Below are 19949 nucleotides of genomic sequence, written 5' to 3' on the forward strand. Positions count from 1 at the left end.
GAACGACATTGAGTCTATACAGTGGTACCTCGGGTTAAGAACTTAATTCGTTCTGGAGGTCCGTTCTTAACCTGAAACTGTTCTTAACCTGAGGTACTACTTTAGCTAATGGGGCCTCCCGCTGCCGCCACGCCACTGGAGCACGATTTCTGTTCTCATCCTGAAGCAAAGTTCTTAACCCGAGGTACTATTTCTGGGTTAGTGGAGTCTGTAACCTGAAGCATCTGTAACCCGAGGTACCACTGTATAGGCGTCTGGACAAGCAAAGCCATCACTGCAGAGATGGTAGCGCCCCCAGAACACACACACAAATATGTTCAGGGATTCCAGAGGTGTTCTAAAGTGGGATGGGACTCATGACAGCCCAGGATTTAAAAAAACTGGAATCAAAAGGGGGTCCTTCGCTGTACTGGAAAACCACAGTTCATAATTATTATAGAATGGCAAAATAACTAGGACGGGGTAGTCAATGTGGTCTCCTCCCCACCCCAAATACTGTTGGGACTCTCAATACAGTGGTACCTCGCAAGACAAATGCCTCGCAAGACGAAAAACGCGCAAGGCGAAAGAGTTTTCCGTTTTTTGAGTCGTTCCGCAAGACGAATTTCCCTATGGGCTTGCTTCGCAAGACGAAACGTCTTGCGAGTTCTTGCAAGTTTGTTTCCTTTTTCTTAAAGCCGCTAAGCCGTTAATAGCCGCTAAGCCGCTAATAGCCGTGCTTCGCAAGACGAAAAAACCGCAAGACAAAGAGACTCACGGAACGGATTAATTTCGTCTTGCGAGGCACCACTGTACTCACCAGCCCAGGATTATACCAAAGTACTGTAAGGCAAGCCCTGATGATGTCAAGGCATCTGTTAAAAATCTTCCCCAACTAAAAACCAATGGGATTTGCAATTGCTTAACTTTGTTTCAATCATGCCCCAAAGCTGCCACAGTTTTGAATCCCACATCCCCACATTACTTGCAGAGGGCAATCACAGAATTCTGTGCGCACACATGTGCAATTGGAGTTTGTTTGTTTTTAATTGCTTAAGCCGCTAGTTTCAACACTGCTTTGGTCAGATTGCTGTAAAAACCGGTCATGCTGCTTGGGAAGAAGGACTCCACAACTGTTTGAGGAAGGTTGCCGGCTAGGTCTGTCTGAAAGAAAGTGAGGAGTTGCGTCTTACATGGCTCTCTGTAGGGAGAGAAACAAAGCAAAAAGCCCCAAATAAGTCAGCAGAAATCACCAGTTTTAGCCAAAGATGCAGGAGAGCCCATTCCTGTAGTCCCACCCATGTGGCCCAAGGTTTCTGATATTTGAAGCACTAGGATACCACTTCAAGAAGTCATGGTTTCCCCAAAGAATTCTGGGAGCTGTAGTTCATTAATTGGTGCTCAGAGTTGTTAGGAGGCCTCTATTCCCCTCACATAGTTGTAATTCCCTGAGTTCCCTGTGAAGAGGGATTGGTTGTTAAATCACTCTGGAAAATGTAGCTCTGTGGGAGGAACAGAAGTCTCCTGACAACTCTCAGCACCCTTTGAAAACTACAGCTCCCAGAATGCTTTGGGGGAAAACCACGCCTGTTTAAATTGGTATCACAGTGCTTTTGTATGATGTTAATGTGGCCATTATCAGAATAGCAGGACATGTGGCAATGTCTCCCATGTTGCATTATAAATTTAATTATGGTACCATTTTAATTATGTTACCATTCTAACTGGAATGGCTTCCCTCAGAGAATCCTGGGGATTGTGGCCTGTTGAGGGTACAGAGAATTGCTTGTAATTCCCAGAATTCCTTAGGAAGAGAGATTGATTGCTAAACCACTCTGGGAATGTGTGTGCTGTTTGAGCCCCATACTGCAACAGTACTCAAAGCCTGCATATATTGGAAATAAGAGGGCATTATGATACTCTGGCTTCAAAGGCCCCAACCTCCCATAAGCCTTTGCAAAAATGAACCAGGAAGAAGCTGCTCACAATCAGCCATTTTACCTGCAGTAAGCTGACTGCATCTCTCAGCAAATTCAGTCTCCTTGTATCAAATTGGCCTTTAGAGGCTTTAGCATCTAGTTGGATGGTGGGCAAAACTTTCCCTAAACTTTGCAACAACTCCTCTCACTCAATGAAAGCAAGAACCCAACAACATGCACCATATATATACAGTGGTACCTTGGTTCTCAAACAACTTGGAACCCAAACATTGCAAACCTGGAAGTGTTCCGGTTTGTGAACTTTTTTTGGAAGCCGAACGTGCTCCGTTTTGAGTGTTACGCTTCCCGTTTGAGTGCCACACTTCTGTTTTGAGTGTTATACTGAGGTCTGTCTGTTTCTGCTAGTTATTTTGCGTTTTTGTGGCTTTATTGTTTTGTTTTTGTGACTGTGTGGAACCCGGTTCAGCTACTGATTGATTGATTGATTGTGTGACTGAAGTACATTGTTTATTGCTTTCATTTTGTAGATCAATGGTTTCGTTAGATAGTAAAATTCATGTTAAATTGCCCTTTTAGGGGTTGTTTTTAAAAGTGTGGAATGGATTAATCCGTTTTGCATTACTTTCTATGGGAAAGCCTGCCTTGGTTTTCGAATGCTTTGGTTTTGGAACGGACTTCCCAAACAGATTAAGTTTGAGAACCAAGGTACCGCTGTACATGCTTGTGGTACTACAACATTTCCACCCATCTTACCCTGGGGCCGGGATGCAGAAACAGCCGCAGGGATAATTAAGGCCTCTCACGTAACTTGGTTGAAGTTGGCAGAGCGGGTGTTCCACATTGGTTGCTGCAAGGAAGAGATATGAAAATAATGCACAAGATAAAGTCCGTTTAGTGCTTTGGGGAAAAGAAAGCCTTTTCAATTTTATAATAATAGTAGAAATACAGTTGTACCTTGAATCCCCAACGCCCTGGAACTCAAACGTTTTGGCTCCCAAACGCCACAAACCCGGAAGTGATTGTTCCGGTTTGCAAACGTTCTTTCGGAACCTGAACATCTGATGGGGCGTCTGTGGCTTCTGATTGGCTGCAGGAGCTCTGATTGGCTGCAGAAGCCACGATTTGGTTTTCAAACATTTTGGAACTGGAACGGACTTCCAAAACAGATTCCGTTCGACTTCCAAGGTACAACTGTAATGAAACAGCAAGAGGAGTGTGTCAGGGAACTGCCATCAGTGCCGGAGGGAGAGAGCAAAAGCCAGAGGGATTATAGAGAGCTTCCAGAGATCGGGAGAAGCAGCTTCTCTTCTGGGGAAGAGAATAAGCACAGCTCCAGGGGAGAGGGGGTGCAGGAGTCGGATGTGGCGAGGCGGTCCCACGACTCCTTGCCTGGGACAAGCGGGGAAGGAAGGGGTCCTCCGCTGCCCACGCCCTCCTTGCGCAGAAGGCTTTCGCGCAGAGAGGGAAGGCGGAGACTCGGCATCAAGGAGCTTCTTTGATGGAAGAAGTTTAAGAAACGTCCACTCACGGATTCTGCCAGAGATTGAGTCAGCCACGGGTGAGTGGCTCTCCGGACAGATAAAGTTTCCATTAGCAGCCAGCCAGGGAGAGGTTTTCCCTGCTTGCGCACGAGCAACCCCTTGTCAACCTAACAGAGTGGAACACTTTTAAGGTCAGGGTGAGGTGCAACATTATAATGCAATATCTCGCTCAGAATGGGGCAGCTTCTTATGTTTCTTTATCCATGAGGACTAGAGTCTTACTTTATTTTTAGGGGAAAGTCCACTCTTTGGTACAGCATCTGCTTGGCATGCATCCCAAGGACCATAATTTCCCACTGTCAGACAGTGTAGGAAAAGTACACACCCTAGAATGGACCAACGGTCTCATTTGATGCAAGGTAGCTTTCTAGGTGGCAAGAAGCACAAAGTTTGCAGCAGGGGGTAGCCAGTGTGTGTGTGTGTGTGTGCGCGCGCGTGCATCATATTGATTTGAAATAGCCAGTTAATTGCTTAGTTGCCAGCTTCTAGGAATTTTTTGGTTTTTTGTTGGTGGGGATCAAAACTGAGATTTTCAGGCTGTTGCATTCTGTGCTACGTATGAGATTCTTGGGTCTCTCACCTATGCTGTTACGGAATGGCTACTGGCTTTCAGAGCATCAGTTCACACATGTGAGACCATTGCTTGATGGCAGCAATATCTAAGAAGTGGTGCGTGTGTGTGTCATAGCTGTCAACTTACAGATTTGAAAATAAGGGACCAGCAGCCTCGAAAATAAGGGATCAGCAGCCAAAATAAGGGATTTTCTGGGCACAGGTATGTTCAGCTTCTGAGCCCCTCTGAGCCATAGGCAGAAAGCCCAGCCACCAGCCAAACGAAGCCTCAAGCGGTGGTTCCCACAGCGCAGCAACCCGGCAAAGGGGATGCAGCAAGGAAAACCACCATCACCTCTCCGCTGGGAAGCGCTGAGCAAAGGCGAGTCTCCAGGCAACGCGGCCGATTTGATCGGCACAAGGCATGCAAGCTCCATCCCCCAGTCGTTCTTAGACTTCTTATTGGGTGAGCAACATAGCCAAGCAACACAGTTGGAGCCTCCCTCCTCCCTGGCCGGCAGGGAGGGAGGGAGAGGAGCTGCTTCCTTTGAAAACCGGGAAATTTAAGGGACATCATCAATAAGGGACAGCAGCGGGACACGGCGCTGGGATAAGGGAGTTTCCCGCCAAATAAGGGACAGTTGACAGCTATGGGGAGTGTGTGTGTGTGTGTGTGTGTGTGTGTGTGTGTGTGATGGCGCATGACAGGTCAAGCACCACAGAAAGAGAATTTCCTGGTTGCCTCAGGTTGCTGCCAGTCCATACCCACAGCCACTGGTATTGAGTAATCATACTAACATGGGCACCAGCCTCTGGGGGCCAATATATTTAGGCTTTGGCCATCTTACCATTAGATGTGATGGTTCCATCCTCATCCCGCTGAATCAGGACGACGTCTATGAACTCCCTCGGAGAGATGATCTTCATAAAAGCCGACGGTGTGATAGTTCTGACTATGGAAACATCCTACAAAGCACATACCAGGGTTATGATGTAATATTGGGGCGTATTTGTTGATCTACTGCAGGTACCCCATCCCGGCCTTCATCTGCACCATACATTTAAAGAAGTATCATACTCCTTTAAACAGTTATAGCTTCCCCCAGAGAATCCTGGGAGTTGTAGTTTGTTAAGGGCACCAAGAGTTGTTAGGAGACTCTGATTTCCCTACGGAAGCTGCAGTTCCCAGAGTTCCCTGGGAAGAGGGATTGATTGCTAAACCACTATAGGAAATGTAGCTCAGTGAAGGGAATAAGGTTCTCTAACGCCTTTCAGCACCCTTAACAATCTACATTTCCCATGATTTGGGAGACTGTTTAAAAGTGAAATGAGACTACTTTAAATGTTAAGCGCAGATGGATCCAAAATGTAGCAGCTGCACTTTACCAGTTGCCACAGTCCAACTGTGTTATACTTACTTCGCTAATCTCTTCAACGACTTCAATCTCCTTCACGTTTGGATCCCATTTTTCTCGAAGTCCACCCGTCTCTGGTTTCAAACATTTAAAGACATCCTCCGGTTTTGCAGGCATAATCCCTTCCGCTTTGTATCTTTCAGGGGAAGGAAGAACAAAAGGGACATACAGACATAAACAAATAATTAAAAAATTGACCTCATTTTATTTCGGTCTCCGTAGGCAGACCTCTGGCGCTAGAGATGATAGGATCCCATTCCAGACTAAGGATTTTTCAATGTCCCATCCACATGATAAACTCAAATCAAATGCCATGTGTATTGGAAATGCATTATTCATGCCAATGACTTTGCTTTGGTCTTGTACTTAACAATCCACCTGCTCCTACAGGTGACTACAAATTTCATACAGGTATGGGCTGGTGGAGGAGAGATGGATTGCTCCATCCCTCTTTCCTCCAGCTCGCTCGGTGTCCGTGCTAGTTGAGGAGAAAGGGGCGTCTCCCCACAACCAGGATGCACACAGAGTGGGTTGATGTAGGGTGGGGAGTGACAGGTCACCCTCTTCTTCTTCCCATAGTCCACTTGGTAGAAGACATTTTTAAAAATTAGCCTGCCAGTTGGTTGGAGGCTGTGTGGGGAGGTTGGGGAGAAAATCTGCTCCCAACAGAATATTAAAAACATGATAAAAGATCAAACATTAAAAACTCCCCTATACAGGGCTGCCTTCAGATGTCTTGTAAGAGTCAGATTTCCTGGATGGGAGGGCGTTCCACAGGGCGGGTGCCACTACCAAAAAGGCCCTCTGCCTGGTTCCCTGCAACCTCGCTTCTTGCAGTGAGGGAACCGCCAGAAGGCCCTCAGTGCTGGACCTCAGTGTCCGGGCAGAACAATGGGGGTGGAGACGCTCCTTCAGGTTTACTGAGCCAAGGCCATTTAGGGCTTTAAAGGTCAGCACCAACACTTTGAATTGTGCTCGGAATGTACATTTGATAACTCAGATGTATAAAAACTGAATGGAAACTGCCCGTTCAGTCCTATACTCAAGTTATTTGGCAATAGGCCCCAGTGGAACTTATTTCTGAACAGACATATATTTTTATTTATTTATTATTTATTAAATATAGATACTGCCCTTCATCAAAAGATCTCAGAATGGTTCATAGAATATATAGGATTGTACTGCAGATGTGACCAAAGTGGTGGGATTTACCTTATTCCCCAAGTAATTTACCTCCTAAATAAATATGCTCATTTTGGGTGTATGTGTGTACAACTTTACTTACATGTTTCCATGGAACTCAGTTGATGGTCTCCAAGATATTGAAACTTCATTCTAGAAAAATTAAATTAAACCAGTCAAAATCCACTCCTACACTATAACTGTGTCAATTGAGATTATTTTTTAAAAAAACTTTTTTTAAAAAACTCAGCAATTATATAGCACTTTAGAAGTATTTCAAGCTCTCTCAGTATTATCTCAGTATTTTGCACAGGGTCCTGTAAGATAGTTAGAATGAATATCCTCTTATATTGCAGGTGGGGAAACATGCTTGAGACAGAGTGTGTGGCTTAAACCAGTGTGCTGAATTAGTTAGAACGCTGGATTAAATTCAGGGAAATGCAGGTCTGAATCCCTACTCAGCCCTGAAATTCACTGGGTTATCTTGTGACAGTCACCAACTCTTTGTCTTACATCTTACAGGTTTGCTGAAAAGACAAATGATTAGGATACGATCCAAGTTGCCTTCTTCTCCTTGACGGCAATGTAGGATACAAATGCACCAATAAATGCACCATTCATATTTGGAAGTCTTGTTTATTTGTTTCAGGGGAATAATGCCAAGGACCAGCATTCAAATAGGGTACCATTCGAAACAAAGAGGTCTGCAGCACTTCAAAGGCTAGCACATTTAGTGTGGCATCAATGTTCATAGACTAGACCAGCCTGTCTATAAACAAACGGAACTGCCTTATTTGAAGTCAGACCATTGGGTCCATCTAGATCAGGGGTCTGCAACCTTTAAGACAAAAAGAGCCACTTGAACCCGTTTCCGAAGAGAAAAAAAAACTGGGAGCCGCAAAACTCCTCATTATAAAAATAACTTTTTTGTCACTTTTTAAATTATTTCTTTGTTTGACCCCTCAGAATTACTCCTCCTCATAGAAATAAACGTTAAATTAACAAGTTACCTTTTTGTGTGTGTGTGTTCTTCACTCCCCTTCAAAACAGTGACCAGCGTACATGCCCCTTACAATGTAGCGGGCGGGCGGGAAGGTAACGTCGGGATGGTGCGTGACTAACGCACGCACTGCCCCCATGCGACGTCACAGCCAGTACAGCGCCCGCCACAGTGGGGAGTGTTGGGGCGCACAATGCGCCTCCTTCCCTCGCTAATATCCGCCCCGGAGCCGCAGCAAAGGTGTAAAAGAGCCACATGCGGCTCCGGAGCCACGGGTTGCAGACCCCTGATCTAGATCAATATTATCTACACCGACTGGCATTACTGCAAATGGCACCTGGGACTTTCTACAGCAGATGTTCTACAGAGCATCATCAGGAACAGAACCGGCTTCTCCCAATATCTATGGGTGCAGTGAAGCTGTTCATTTCTGCCTGTGTATACACCAGGGGGCAGGGACAAGACAGGGGTGCCTTTACACTATGCTAAGGTATTCACACAAGAGACAAATGAGGAACGCCTTAAGGACCCCGATCAGTGAGAAGTTGGCTTGAGAAATACACACTAACAGTGATATCTTAAAACAAAACACAGGATACATGTGCATTTTGGTTTCCCCCGCAAATTTTTGTTATTCATTTTATAACACAAATAAAAAACAAAGTCAGAAAAGACAAACAATACGAACAAATTCTTGTCATATCCTTATTTTTCTAAACATTGTTAAGTGGGATTCCCCAAGTCCCACCTATCTGATTTTCATTTTACTTCATCTTTAGCAGTTTACCGTACATATATCATAATTTCTAACCATCTTTTTTATCATACTTAAATTAACTTCACATTTTATCACTTACAAATGATACTATTTTAAAATACCCTATCTTCTACGTCTAACCCTACAGCCTATATCCACTTCCAAAGCTATTCTAAAGTTTAAACATTAACATATTTTTTCAAATATTCCTTAAACTTCTTCCAGTCTCCTTCCACCGTCTCTTGTGGATTTTGGAGAACGTTTGTATATGTTTTTTATTGAATTGTCTGTTTTACAATTTAAAGTACAGTGGTACCTTGGGTTAAGAACTTAATTCGCTCCGGAGGTCTGTTCTTAACCTGAAACTGTTCTTAACCTGAAGCACCACTTTAGCTAATGGGGCCTCCCGCTGCCGCTGCCCCGCCGGAGCACGATTTCTGTTCTTATCCTGAAGCAAAGTTCTTAACCCGAGGTACTATTTCTGGGTCAGCGGAGTCTGTAACCTGAAGTGTCTGTAAGCTGAAGTGTCTGTAACCAGAGGTACCACTGCACTACTGAAAACAAGTTTGGCGGCTGCAGCTTCCTTGAAACCACATTGTCTCCTCCCAGCTGGCAACATCACACTGTAGCATGTCCTCAGATGCACCAATGAGACCTGCTGATGCCTCCCCCTTCCCCCTCCTCCTCCAGGCTAAACAATGAGTGTCACATTGCTTGCTTGTTCGAGGCAGGAATAGACACCAAAGAGCATTCAAGGGGAGAGGGAACTGAATGAATTCCCTCCAACATTTCAGAGATGCAGGGGCCGCGGCGTGTGTGTGTGTGTGTGTGTGTGTGGGAGATTACAAGCCCCTCTTCACGCACTTGGAAAAGGTTCATGCCCTCTCTTGCCCCTTCCAAATAATGCATTGTTCCCCATTTTCTCTCCAAGGTTTCCTTTTCAGATCATCCATGAATCTGCCCAACCCTATTTGAAAGCCACCGCTGCCTCTTGTGGCAGCGAGTTCCACAGATTTAACTGTGCTCTGGGTGAATTGCTCTCTCTTTATCTTCTAGCATTCAGCTCTGTCTTATGTCCAATACAGTGGTACCTCGGGTTACAGACGTTTTAGGTTACAGACGCTTCAGGTTACAGACTCCGCTAACCCAGAAATAGTACCTCGGGTTAAGAACTTTGCTTCAGGATGAGAACAGAAATCGCGCGGCGGCAGCAGGAGGCCCCATTAGCTAAAGTGGTGCTTCAGGTTAAGAACAGTTTCAGGTTAAGAACGGACCTCCGGAGTGAATTAAGTTCTTAACCCGAGGTACCACTGTACTTCTAGCGTTACGAGAGAGGGGACTTTCCCCTCTCCACTTTCTCCAATGCCAGGCACAGTTTTATACACTGAGTTACTACTGTTCCTCCTTTCCAATAACCCGTGCGCCCACCCCACGCTGTAAGGTCCCGGGGGACTCAAGCCAGAACAGATGCCTTCTCAACACACATTCAGCAGCTACAGCAAAGCGTCTCGCGGCCCCGGAAAGAACCTTTTGTCACCAATTCCTTCTGCTGCTGCCAAAGCAGACAAACAGGGATAGATTAGAGGAAGCAGCTTGGTGGCATTTTGCGTCCCTGCGCTGCGCATTAAATGCACGCACGAGGGAAGCCACCCACCACATGCCGGGCCAGCTTCTTTTTCCACCTGCCAGCCCGGACCGGCAGCGGCTCACTCAGGACGAACAAGCTAGGCGCATCGCCCCGTCCACAAGCGGTACAATCCTAGAATTGTAGAGTGGAAGGGACCCCGAGAGTCATCTAGTCTAACCCCCCTTCCCCTGCGTGCGCAATGCATGAATCTCAACTAAGGCACCCATGACAGATGGCCATCCAACCTCTGCTTCAAAAGGAGAGTCACCAGGATTTTACCCCCTCTCAGCCAGGCTGCAGCGGTGAGAAGGGGGGCACCCTCTCCAAGCGCGCCGCGCGGGCCTCACCGTGCGCTTGCAGCTGCGCCATCCGCTGCAGTCCTTGCGATAGCTCTGCATGCGCTCCGCAGCCCAGCTGGCGGCCTCCCGGTAGTCCATGTCGCCGAGAGGGAGGGCAAAATGGCTCTGGCGCTGCCGGCTGCTGGCCCAGAAGCTCGGAAGCGGGGGAACGGAGCTGTCCAGGCCGGCCCAGAAAAGGGGCCGAGCCTCTGCGGGGAAGCGCCCCCACGTGGAGGCAGCATCGCGGCGCCGGGGCTGCTCTCCCCGGCTTGTCCCAGGGAGCGCCGCTTGCGCACGTGGGCGGATCAATGGCCCGGAGCGGAGCGGTGGTTCCGGTGTAAACGGAGGAGGAGGGAAGAGGTTTGTTGCGTGCCATCGCTTGCTGAATCGGGTGGGAGAGGGAGGGTGGCTGGCTGCCGGTCTCCCGCTGCCCCCGCGCCGCGCTTTTAAAGGTGAAGAAGGCGCATGCCTTTCATCCATCCAAGAGGAAATTAAAGCAGCGCACAACATTAGCCCCTCTCGGTAAATGGGTTGCCGGGGTAAAATTTCAAAAATAAGGGGCACTTCGCCACGGGAGTGCCCTATATATGGGAACACCCAGTATATTTTAATTGAAGCGGGAATAAAAGTTGGTACTATAAAATAGAGGCCGTGCGCCCAGGAACCTTTCACAGTTCAGTTTCCAGTCGCGTTACTGGCAGAATTCCAGAAGGCACTAACAAGAACAATCAACAAAGCATCGGGTAGCAACTTAAAGGGTAAGCAAGACATTACTGGAGTATGTATGAGTTTTTGTAGGATACAGGCAACTCTGCAAAATGCATGAAGTGTTTATGCTCAGCTGGCACTTAAGCAGGTAAGAAAAGAAAAAAGGGAGTGGTGCTCCATGTGTTTGAAATAAGATTTATTTCAGCTCCGATGTGTTTTTTGGAACAAATCCTCCCTTGGGCTAAAACGTGAAGGATTTATTCCAAAATAAGTCAGGCCTGGAATAAATCTTATTTCAAGCACCTGATGTTTTTCCTCTTTCTACCTCTGCTAGTAGTGTGTTCTCCATTTTTAAAAAAAAGTTATATTGAAGTAGCCAGTGTGGTATCCTATTGTTGGTGGTGGACCACAGCTCCCATCATTCCATGGGCATAGCCAGGTGGGTGCAGGGGAGCAGCTGCCCCCCCCCCAAATCAAGTAAATGAAAGTACTTATCTAACTGACCATCAGAGTCGCAGATAGCTTGGTTCTGCCCTCCCCCCAACAAAAGGCCTCCCCCCCACAACATAAATTCTGCATCTTCCCTGGCCATTGGTCATGCTGGCTAAGTCTGATGGGTGTTGCAGTCCAGCAATCCCTGTGCTCTATAGATAGGAAGCTGCCCACAGTTTGTCCCATCTGGTTCAGTACTGTCTACTGGGACTGGCAGTGGCCTCTCCAAAGGTTCAGGCTTTGCCATCACTTGATCCTGGAGATGCCAGGGACTGAACGCAGGGCCTTCTGCATGATGATCATGACAACTGAGCTGCAGATGGGATAGGAAAGGGGGTGAAAGTATTGCTGCAAAATAAGACCCGAAGACCCAGCTGCAGGAGAGAGGTGTGCCACAGCCATGTCCAATTTGTTTCCACTAATTCTCATGAGAGTCCAGTTTCACCAGCTGTAACAGAATGGCAATTGCGTGGACAGGCTGAGTAACCCCCCCCCCCAGCCCCTGGCGACCCCTGAGCGGAATAATGACTCAAGACAACGTGCTAAATTGGCCACAACTTTATTAAGTTTCAGATGTAGGGAGACCTTGGCTCAGGCACTGGGCATTTATCCTTCCCAGTCCCCAGCCGGGGATCTGGGAGACATCAGGGTTATCCAGAATGTGTGGGGATTGGGCTGACTCTGGAGAACGTCTGTTCAAGCAGGGAGCCCACCCCCCATTTTGCCGCCATTGGAGGGGAGAGCAATGACAACCTACAGCCAATGCCTCCCCTCAAGACCCCTTTAATGGGGAACCCTGGGATCACCGCTGCAAGGGGGTGTGGGTCACCGCTTCATGCCCCTCCCCATTTAGGAAGATAAACTAAAGGATTCTGCCCAAGGCCTGAAACCGCCAAAGTTGTGACGTTTTGCTATAGGAAAGGTAAAACCTGCCAATGCAGGAAAATTCCTTTCCGGCTTTCAACAGCGACCCTGGTGTAGCAGCACCTGCGTACCTGTGGAGAAGAGGTTAATCTGCAAAAGAAGGCTTAATTGAGGGAGGGCAGGGTGGGAGAAGCTCTGGAGCCAACTGACGCTCCACAGGTAGGATTCACCTTCTGTTGTGTGGGCAGGACGGTCCCTCCCCCTCCCCGGCTAATCCCCTGGCAACGCCTCCCCAGGCGGGATTGGGCAATTGGCTGAGGTAGGCGGAGACCTCCAGGTATCCAGCCTGGGAAGGATGAAGCCAGCCTGAACTACCAGGGGCGCACTGGGATCCGGGGGGGGGGGGCTGCACCCGACCACGCAAAAAGCACCCCCATTTGATGTGGGGAGTGGTCATTGCTAGCACGCAATGGCATATATTGCCTGTTGCAAAGGGACGCTTCCAATCTGTTGAGCTGGAATTCATGTGTAATTTGATATTATCAGATTTGGGCTCAACAGAGACTGGGTGTGGCTAGCCCAAATGTAGAAAGTAAATGTGCCCTGTTTGTGCCCGCTACGAATCTTGCTTTGTCAGCTCATTACCAGCTGGGAGAGGGTTACGCCCACTCCGGTTGAACCTTTTACACTTTCGACTGGATCTTGTTTTCACTTATGCCCTATTTAACACGCCTCTCTCTTTCATTGCCAGTCTTCTCATATAACAAGAAGCCTCGCCCTCCCCACTTCCTGGAATCTGCAGATATGGCTGGGGAAGGCGTCTGTCTGAAACCCCAAAGAGCCACTGCCAGTTGCTGTAGACCAGGGTTTCCCAAACCTGGGTTTCCAGCTGCTTTGGGACTACAATTCCCATCATCCCTGACCACTGGTCCTGCTAGCAAGGGATGATGGGAGTTGCAGTCCAAAAGCAGCTGGAGACCCAAGTTTGGGAAACCCTGCTCTTGACAATATCAAGCTAAATCAATCATCTTCAGCCTTTTCAGACTCAAGGCCCATCATTTCCATGATATATCTGTATGTTGGTAGTGCTGCCATGGTGGCCCAGCTTAGATGAGGTTGTGGTCTCCAGCCGAAGACCAATGAGGCAGATGAGCTGAAGGTTTGGTTTGGTTTAAGCAGATTGCGAATGCAAAATGGGGAAGGGTCAGAGTTCTTAAGCTTCTGGGAGGAAAGATGGACTATAGTAATTTGCACAGTCGTATCTTGGTTCTCAAACGCCTTGGTACTCAAACGCTTTGGAACCCAAACACTGTAAACCCGGAAGTAACTTTTTTCAGAAGCCAAATGTACTCTGTTTTGAGTGCTACACTTCCGTTTTTAATACCACGCTTCCATTTTGAGTGCTATGCTGTGGTCTGTCTGTTTTTGCTATTTATTTTGTGTTTTTGTTTTTACGGCTCTTTTTGTTGTTGTTTTTGTGACTGTGTGGGACCCAGTTCAGCTACTGACTGATTGATTGATTGTGTGACTGCAGTACATTGTTTATTGCTTTCATTTTATGGATCAATGGTCTCGTTAGATAGTAAAATTCATGTTAAATTGCTGTTTTAGGAGTTGTTTTTAAAACTCTGGAACAGATTAATCTGTTTGGCATTACTTTCTATGGTAAAGCACACTTTGGTTTTGGAACGCTTTAGTTTTGGAATGGACTTCCGGAACGGATTAACCAAGGTACCACTGTAGTCTCCAAGTTGCCATCAGACTTTTTGCTTCACTATAAAGTTACCCTTGTGGAGTACGTCAGTAATAAAATAAGGAGGCAGGGTTTACAGACCAATCTTGCAATCCGTTTTTGCCTCCACCTACCATAAAATGTGGAAGAACCAGTTTCGCTGCTACTGTGTGTAAACAGATGAGGCCTGCATCTCACCTCGTCTGTGTTAGGGTCAGCCCAATATATTTTGCTGTTTCAGTGAGATTTGTCCTCACCTCTTAGAACAATTAAACTTTAAACTGATTTATAATATTGCAGCCTTAATAATTATATTGGAAATGGGCACCGTGCAAAACTGAAGCAAAGCAGATACTAAACACTGATCTTAAGAAGGGAGTTGACCAGACGTGAGTTTTCAACTATGTTCAACTACTGCTTTTAATATTTTATTTAATGCCAGTGATGAGCACTGTATTGTACAGAGTTAGAAAGTGCACTGTTGATCTGGAGGCAGAACAGGCAATGAGGTGCTAAGTAGGTTTGCAATCTGAAAGTGGTTGTCATACAAACTCGGAGCAAGGAGGAGCCAATCCGAGTGATTTTATACAGCCAGGTGGAACCCTATTGGGCTACCTGTGTCATGTGGCAACTGCTGAACTGGAAGATGTAGTACCATCCTCCAGCCATAGGTGGTACCCAAGCATAACAGAGAGCAACTCAGCAGCGCCACCTTCTGGCAATGATGCAGAATGCAATACTTCATGTTGTGTTCTTATACACACTTAACCTAGTAATATGTCCTTTTGAATGCATTGTGGCTTACTTGTGAGTACACTACACCAAGATTCATGAGAGGGTGGAATAAGCTTCACACAATGGTTTATGTACGTTTCTTTTGAGTGCTTTTAAATGCCTTTCTCTACCGCTGCAATATCATTTCACAGTAACAGTTCAGCCACGAATGATTGAATATAGAGAATCTTGCTCAGTATAAGGACTGATTGGTATCTGCTCCAAGCACAATGCAATTGCCTCTTTGCTTCAAAAATGTTTTAAAAGCAGGGATGTGTACCATGTGGCACTCTGGGTATGGCTGGACCCCAGCTGCTATCAGCCCCAACCAGCATGGCCAGTTGGGTTGATAGGAAGCTGTGGTTCACCAAGCCCGGAAAGTGGATTTCAGCTTGCCTGCCTATTTGGCCAATGGCAGGTGGGCTGCGGCACCACCCCTGGGGCAGATTGGACTCTGGTCCACCCCATGGGTTTTTATTCCCGTGGCCTACCCTACCCTTCATCCAGTTTTGAAAAACCTTTACTGCGGCAGGGGGGAGACACAGAGTACAGTGGTACCTCAGTTTTCAGACATCTCCATTGCCAAAAGTTTCGGTTTTCAAAAGCCAAATACCCGGAAGTAAATGCTTCTGTTTTCTATTGCGCCTCACAAGTCAAACGGCTTCCACTGCATGTCTCTGTTGTTTTTCACAATTTTCTCTATTGAATTGGGAGACCGCCCTTTGTGCCTCGGTTTTTGAATGTTTCAGAGGTCGAACGGTCCTCCGGAATGGATTATGTTCAAAAACTGAGGTACCACTGCATTTTCTTTTCTGAAAGGGGGGGGGGGTGTTGTAGGCCAAATAACTTTAGGAACCTCTGCTCTTGAATGAAGCAGCCTCGTCTTTCCCTACTAAACATTTGAGCATATCAGTTCATTAGCCTCGGCCATATTCAAGTCAGCACCAGTCTTGGATTTCTTCCTGGTTAACGTCGCTCCAGGTTTCAGGTACTTGTCTTTGCTGTGGATGACTTGGATGTATTGGTCGTTGCTGCTAGTTGGCTGGTCACTGCTTGATTCGACAGAGATGGAGTCAGACTCCGTCGGGGACGGCTCGGGCTTGTGTTTGGATTTCGCCTTCAGGTGCTGCTCCGGGTAGCGCGGGTCCAGTTCAATGTTCTTCAGGTGAATCTTCCGGTGGGCGTGAGGGGGCCTGCCAAACGTGAGCCCGAAGCCATCTTCCCAAGATTTGTAGTGCATCTTCGCCAGCGCCTTGCTACTAAGGATCTGGCTGTCAGCACACTCTCCAATGTAGAAGCGGGGGGCTGCTCGGAGATCGGAGAGCGACCGTGGGCGGTGAGATCTATTGGCCAGAGCCCTCCTCAACTCCTCTTCTTCCTCCTCTTCGCTGAAATGAGGGGAGTAGGCCCTGTGTGGCGTCCGAACCATGTACCTCCGGATGTTTCTCGGATACAGCTCCACGATGTCCCCCGACTCGTCCATTCGGAAATTCCTCGGCAGCCGCGTGGTGGAGCGGAGGAGCTTTTTCCGGGGTTCGTGCTCGTTGACAAGGAAGTACCTGGCGGTGTGAGACCTGCGGCCCACAAAAGCAGGGGTGCCGCCAGCGCCGCGAGCCTCGGGGTTGGCTTGCCGGAGGCTCTTCCTGAACAGAGGTTCTGAGTGAACATCTTCTAGGCGCTTCTTGTACTTCACAGGGGTGTAAGCCTTGGCTTTGCAGAGGTCGCTTGCACTTCCATGGGCAGCACTTGGGTATCTACAAGAAAGAGAAAGAGAAAAAGTGTGTGAGAGATTAATTTAGGGCTTATCCACACTTCCACTTCTCCTCCTGCTTTTCTCCCTGGGGAAAACAGCTCTTTAGCGCTCAATTGGGGCCAACTATTTGGGTTTTGCCTGGATTGCCATTTGTTCCGGTCTATCTAAAAAACGGATTTCCCCTTGGAAATGAGCGATAACTCCTGTCAGACAGGATTGATGGAAGTCAAAAATTTGAATAAGATGTAAAAGTATGTTTAATTACAGTTGAAAATGATATATTAAAAAAACCAAATATATATATATATATATATATATATATATATATATATATATATACCCTATATATATATATATATATACCCTCACAACATGAACAAGCGTGACGACACGTCCCGCCTGCCAGACATCTGGAAATTAGCCCTCCCCACAAAAACCGACACCAGAACCAGAGGCACACAGAACGCCATCACCAATCAACCACACCAGACCCAAACCCAGACCCTCTCCACAGATAAATTACAGACACCATCCAGTAGCCAAACCATAGTGGCACCTCCGGATGCTGCACCCCCCTGCAATCCCTACACAGATCTGGCTGGCACAGGGCACAAAACCACAGCTCGCCCCTATACACGAAGCCAAGCCAGAGCACAACTAAGTGCAGTACAGCCATCTTCTCAGAAAAACTCTTCACAAGCTCAAGAGGTCAAGACACGAAAGCTTTAGCAACTAATCCACACCTAATGACCCACCTAAGTGGTACTCAGAATATCACTCAAGAAATCACTCAAGATATCCCTCAAGTAATTAAGGAACAAAAGAAGAAAAGGCACACTAACCTGGGAACTTCCTCTCTGCCCAGAACGTTGGAGGCTATACACCACACCCCCTCAACAGTATTTATAGGAACTCAAACACTGAGATCCTGCTCTGTTCCAGTAACAAGAAGCCGAAAGCACCAGCCTGAAGATGACGAGTGAGACCTCGTCGAAACGTCGCCTAGACACCCCAACTCTTACACGGGAAGACACCCGAAGACACCAAAACCTGCATTCCTGTACCCGTGAAAATCTACGAAAGCATATATATATATATATATATATATATATATATATATATATATATAAAGGAAATGAGCGATAACTGCTCAGAACCATGCTTTCTAGGCATGGCACAAGCGGAAGTGTGGATTATTATTATTTATTGAATTTATATACTGCCTGGTTCACAGAACAAAATCAAAATATAAAACCACAAAATATATAATCAAAATAAAAACAACAACCCAATAACGCCCCCCTCCCAAACACATTTTTAAAGGGCATAGGATGTCCAACAGATCAACCAAAATAAAAAAATTCCTTCCAGTAGCACCTTAAAGACCAACTAAGTTAGTTCTTGGTATGAGCTTTCGTGTGTACTTGGTATCTGAAGAAGTGTGCATGCACACGAAAGCTCATACCAAGAACTAACTTAGTTGGTCTTTAAGGTGCTACTGGAAGGAATTTTTTTATTTTGACTATGGCAGACCAACACGGCTACCTATCTGTAACTAGATCAACCAAAGGCCTGGTTAAAAAGGAACGTTTTTGCCTGGTGCCTAAAGGTGTATAATGAAGGCGCCAGGCGAACTTCCCTGGGGAGAGCATTCCACAGACGGGGAGCCACAGCAGAGAAGGCCTGTTCTCATGTTAGTTCTCGTCCTCAGTCTACACCAGTTTGTTATCAAATGGGTGTCTTTCCGCAAGATCATCAGTAATGGCCAACTATCTTCCTGAAAGAGACATTGCTAAATGCTACCAGCTTTGAGGGGTTTTGCTTACCTAGTAACAATCATCACAACTTTTGTGAGGTTAGGCATTGGGTTGGAGGGAAGGTTGTTGCCTTCGCCTGCTCCTCCTCAGTAAGGATATCCTTCTAAGGGGATCTGGGGTGTGAATACTGTCCGAAGCCTGGGCATGGGCTAGGGCCATGTCACAGCTCCTATGGGGACCCCACGGGGTGCCACTATCTGACCTAATTATAAGTCACCCCCCCTATCAGTGGTTTACCCTTCTGTGGACTTCCTGCAGACAGGCAGGAGTCAAGATATAGCCTGGCTTCACCACCAAACCGCTCACATCTGTAACCAATAAAGTTGTGGCCTATTTGAACCTATAAACCAAATATTCCGTGTCAGTGTGATTTATTGTTCTCCTGGGAACGTTGGGGCTTGGGTGCCTTGGCATGCAATCTCATGGTTTGGTTTCCAATCTCAACAACTAGGCTAGTTCTAGCTGGCTCTTCATACTCTGATGAATAGGACCTCATATTGGTTTAGAGAGGGAAAAGACTTAGGTCTTCTCGTTGTTGTTTTGTTTGCAAGTTAAGTCTCCAAAACAATTCAAGGCGAGCTTCAAATAATTCTTCCTATCTCTATTGATCTACCTTCTCTGCCAGAGGCAGCTTGCCTCTGGGTTCCAGTTTCTGAGATTCACTAGTGGGAAGATTGCTGTTGCATCCATGTGGGTCTCCCATAGGCATTTGGTGGCCACTGTGTGAACAGGATGCCGGACTACCTGGGCACCCAGCAGGGCTCTTCTTGTGATCTGCAATAGCGTAACATGAATGAAACAACTGAAGCTGCTTCTTGTGGGCCTCCATTTACTTCCAGAGCTCAAGAGGAGGGTTTTACCTGTTGGCGATGGGTTCCGCTCTCGGCTTCGGTACACTGGGCAGAGAGGGTGTTGGAGTGACGGGTGTCGGAGCTATAGGCACTGGGGATGCTACGGGCAAGGGAGCCGCTATAGGCGCTGGGGCTGCAGGAGGAGCATTTGCCGGCGGTGGGCTGACTGGCTTGGCTACTTCAGGCTGTGCTACGGACTGGGAGATGGTTTGTATTCTCCTGCCTTTGGGCGACTCAAAGTTCACCACACTGCCGTTCTTCCTCGGCGTCGAGCACCGGGCTGAGGACTCCTGGCTGATGATGTCACTCTCCTGCTCCGGCCTTATGTCGTTTCCTTCTGTAGTTTGTATTCTGGCTAAAGATGCGGATTAAATCAAGAACACGGTTATAGCCTCTTTATTCATCAACTAGTACATTTGTTTTCACAACTGCAGACCCTCCAAGTGTCCCTATTTTCCAGGGACAGTCGCAGATTTACAGAAGCTGTCCCAGTTTCTGGTTTGGTCCCAGAATGTCCTGCTTTTCCTTAAAGGTAAAGGGACCCCTGACCATTAGGTCCAGTCGTGACTGACTCTGGGGTTGTGGCGCTCATCTCGCTTTATTGGCCAAGGGAGCCGGCGAACAGCT

The 19949-nt window shown here is 47.1% G+C and overlaps 2 protein-coding genes across 9 annotated transcripts in view; both read right to left on the reverse strand.

Annotated features, from left to right (window-relative positions):
• Positions 1–1007: 1007 nt before the first annotated feature.
• On the reverse strand, positions 1008–10826 carry STARD5 (StAR related lipid transfer domain containing 5). The gene is made up of 6 exons (XM_083475368.1): positions 10341–10826; positions 6713–6762; positions 5431–5563; positions 4861–4978; positions 2673–2766; positions 1008–1180 (listed from the first exon to the last, which is right to left on the reverse strand). Exons 1-6 carry the CDS (start codon positions 10809–10811, stop codon positions 1033–1035), a joined length of 1014 nt encoding a protein of 337 aa, XP_083331494.1. The 5' UTR covers positions 10812–10826; the 3' UTR covers positions 1008–1032.
• A 3693-nt stretch (positions 10827–14519) lies between these two features.
• Positions 14520–19949, reverse strand: part of TMC3 (transmembrane channel like 3) — a 46884-nt gene continuing 41454 nt past the window's right edge. For all 8 annotated transcript variants that reach the window (XM_083475325.1, XM_083475324.1, XM_083475327.1 and 5 more), the window contains 2 exons: positions 19332–19677; positions 14520–16655 (listed from right to left, as the gene is read on the reverse strand). In XM_083475325.1, the coding sequence (XP_083331451.1) occupies positions 15794–16655; positions 19332–19677 (1208 nt within the window). In that variant the 3' untranslated portion in view covers positions 14520–15793. The remainder of the gene's footprint in view (positions 16656–19331; positions 19678–19949) is intronic.

This window comes from Podarcis liolepis (genome assembly GCF_965112155.1).
Source record: "Podarcis liolepis genome assembly, chromosome: 14".
Classification (NCBI taxonomy): Eukaryota; Metazoa; Chordata; class Lepidosauria; order Squamata; family Lacertidae; genus Podarcis; species Podarcis liolepis.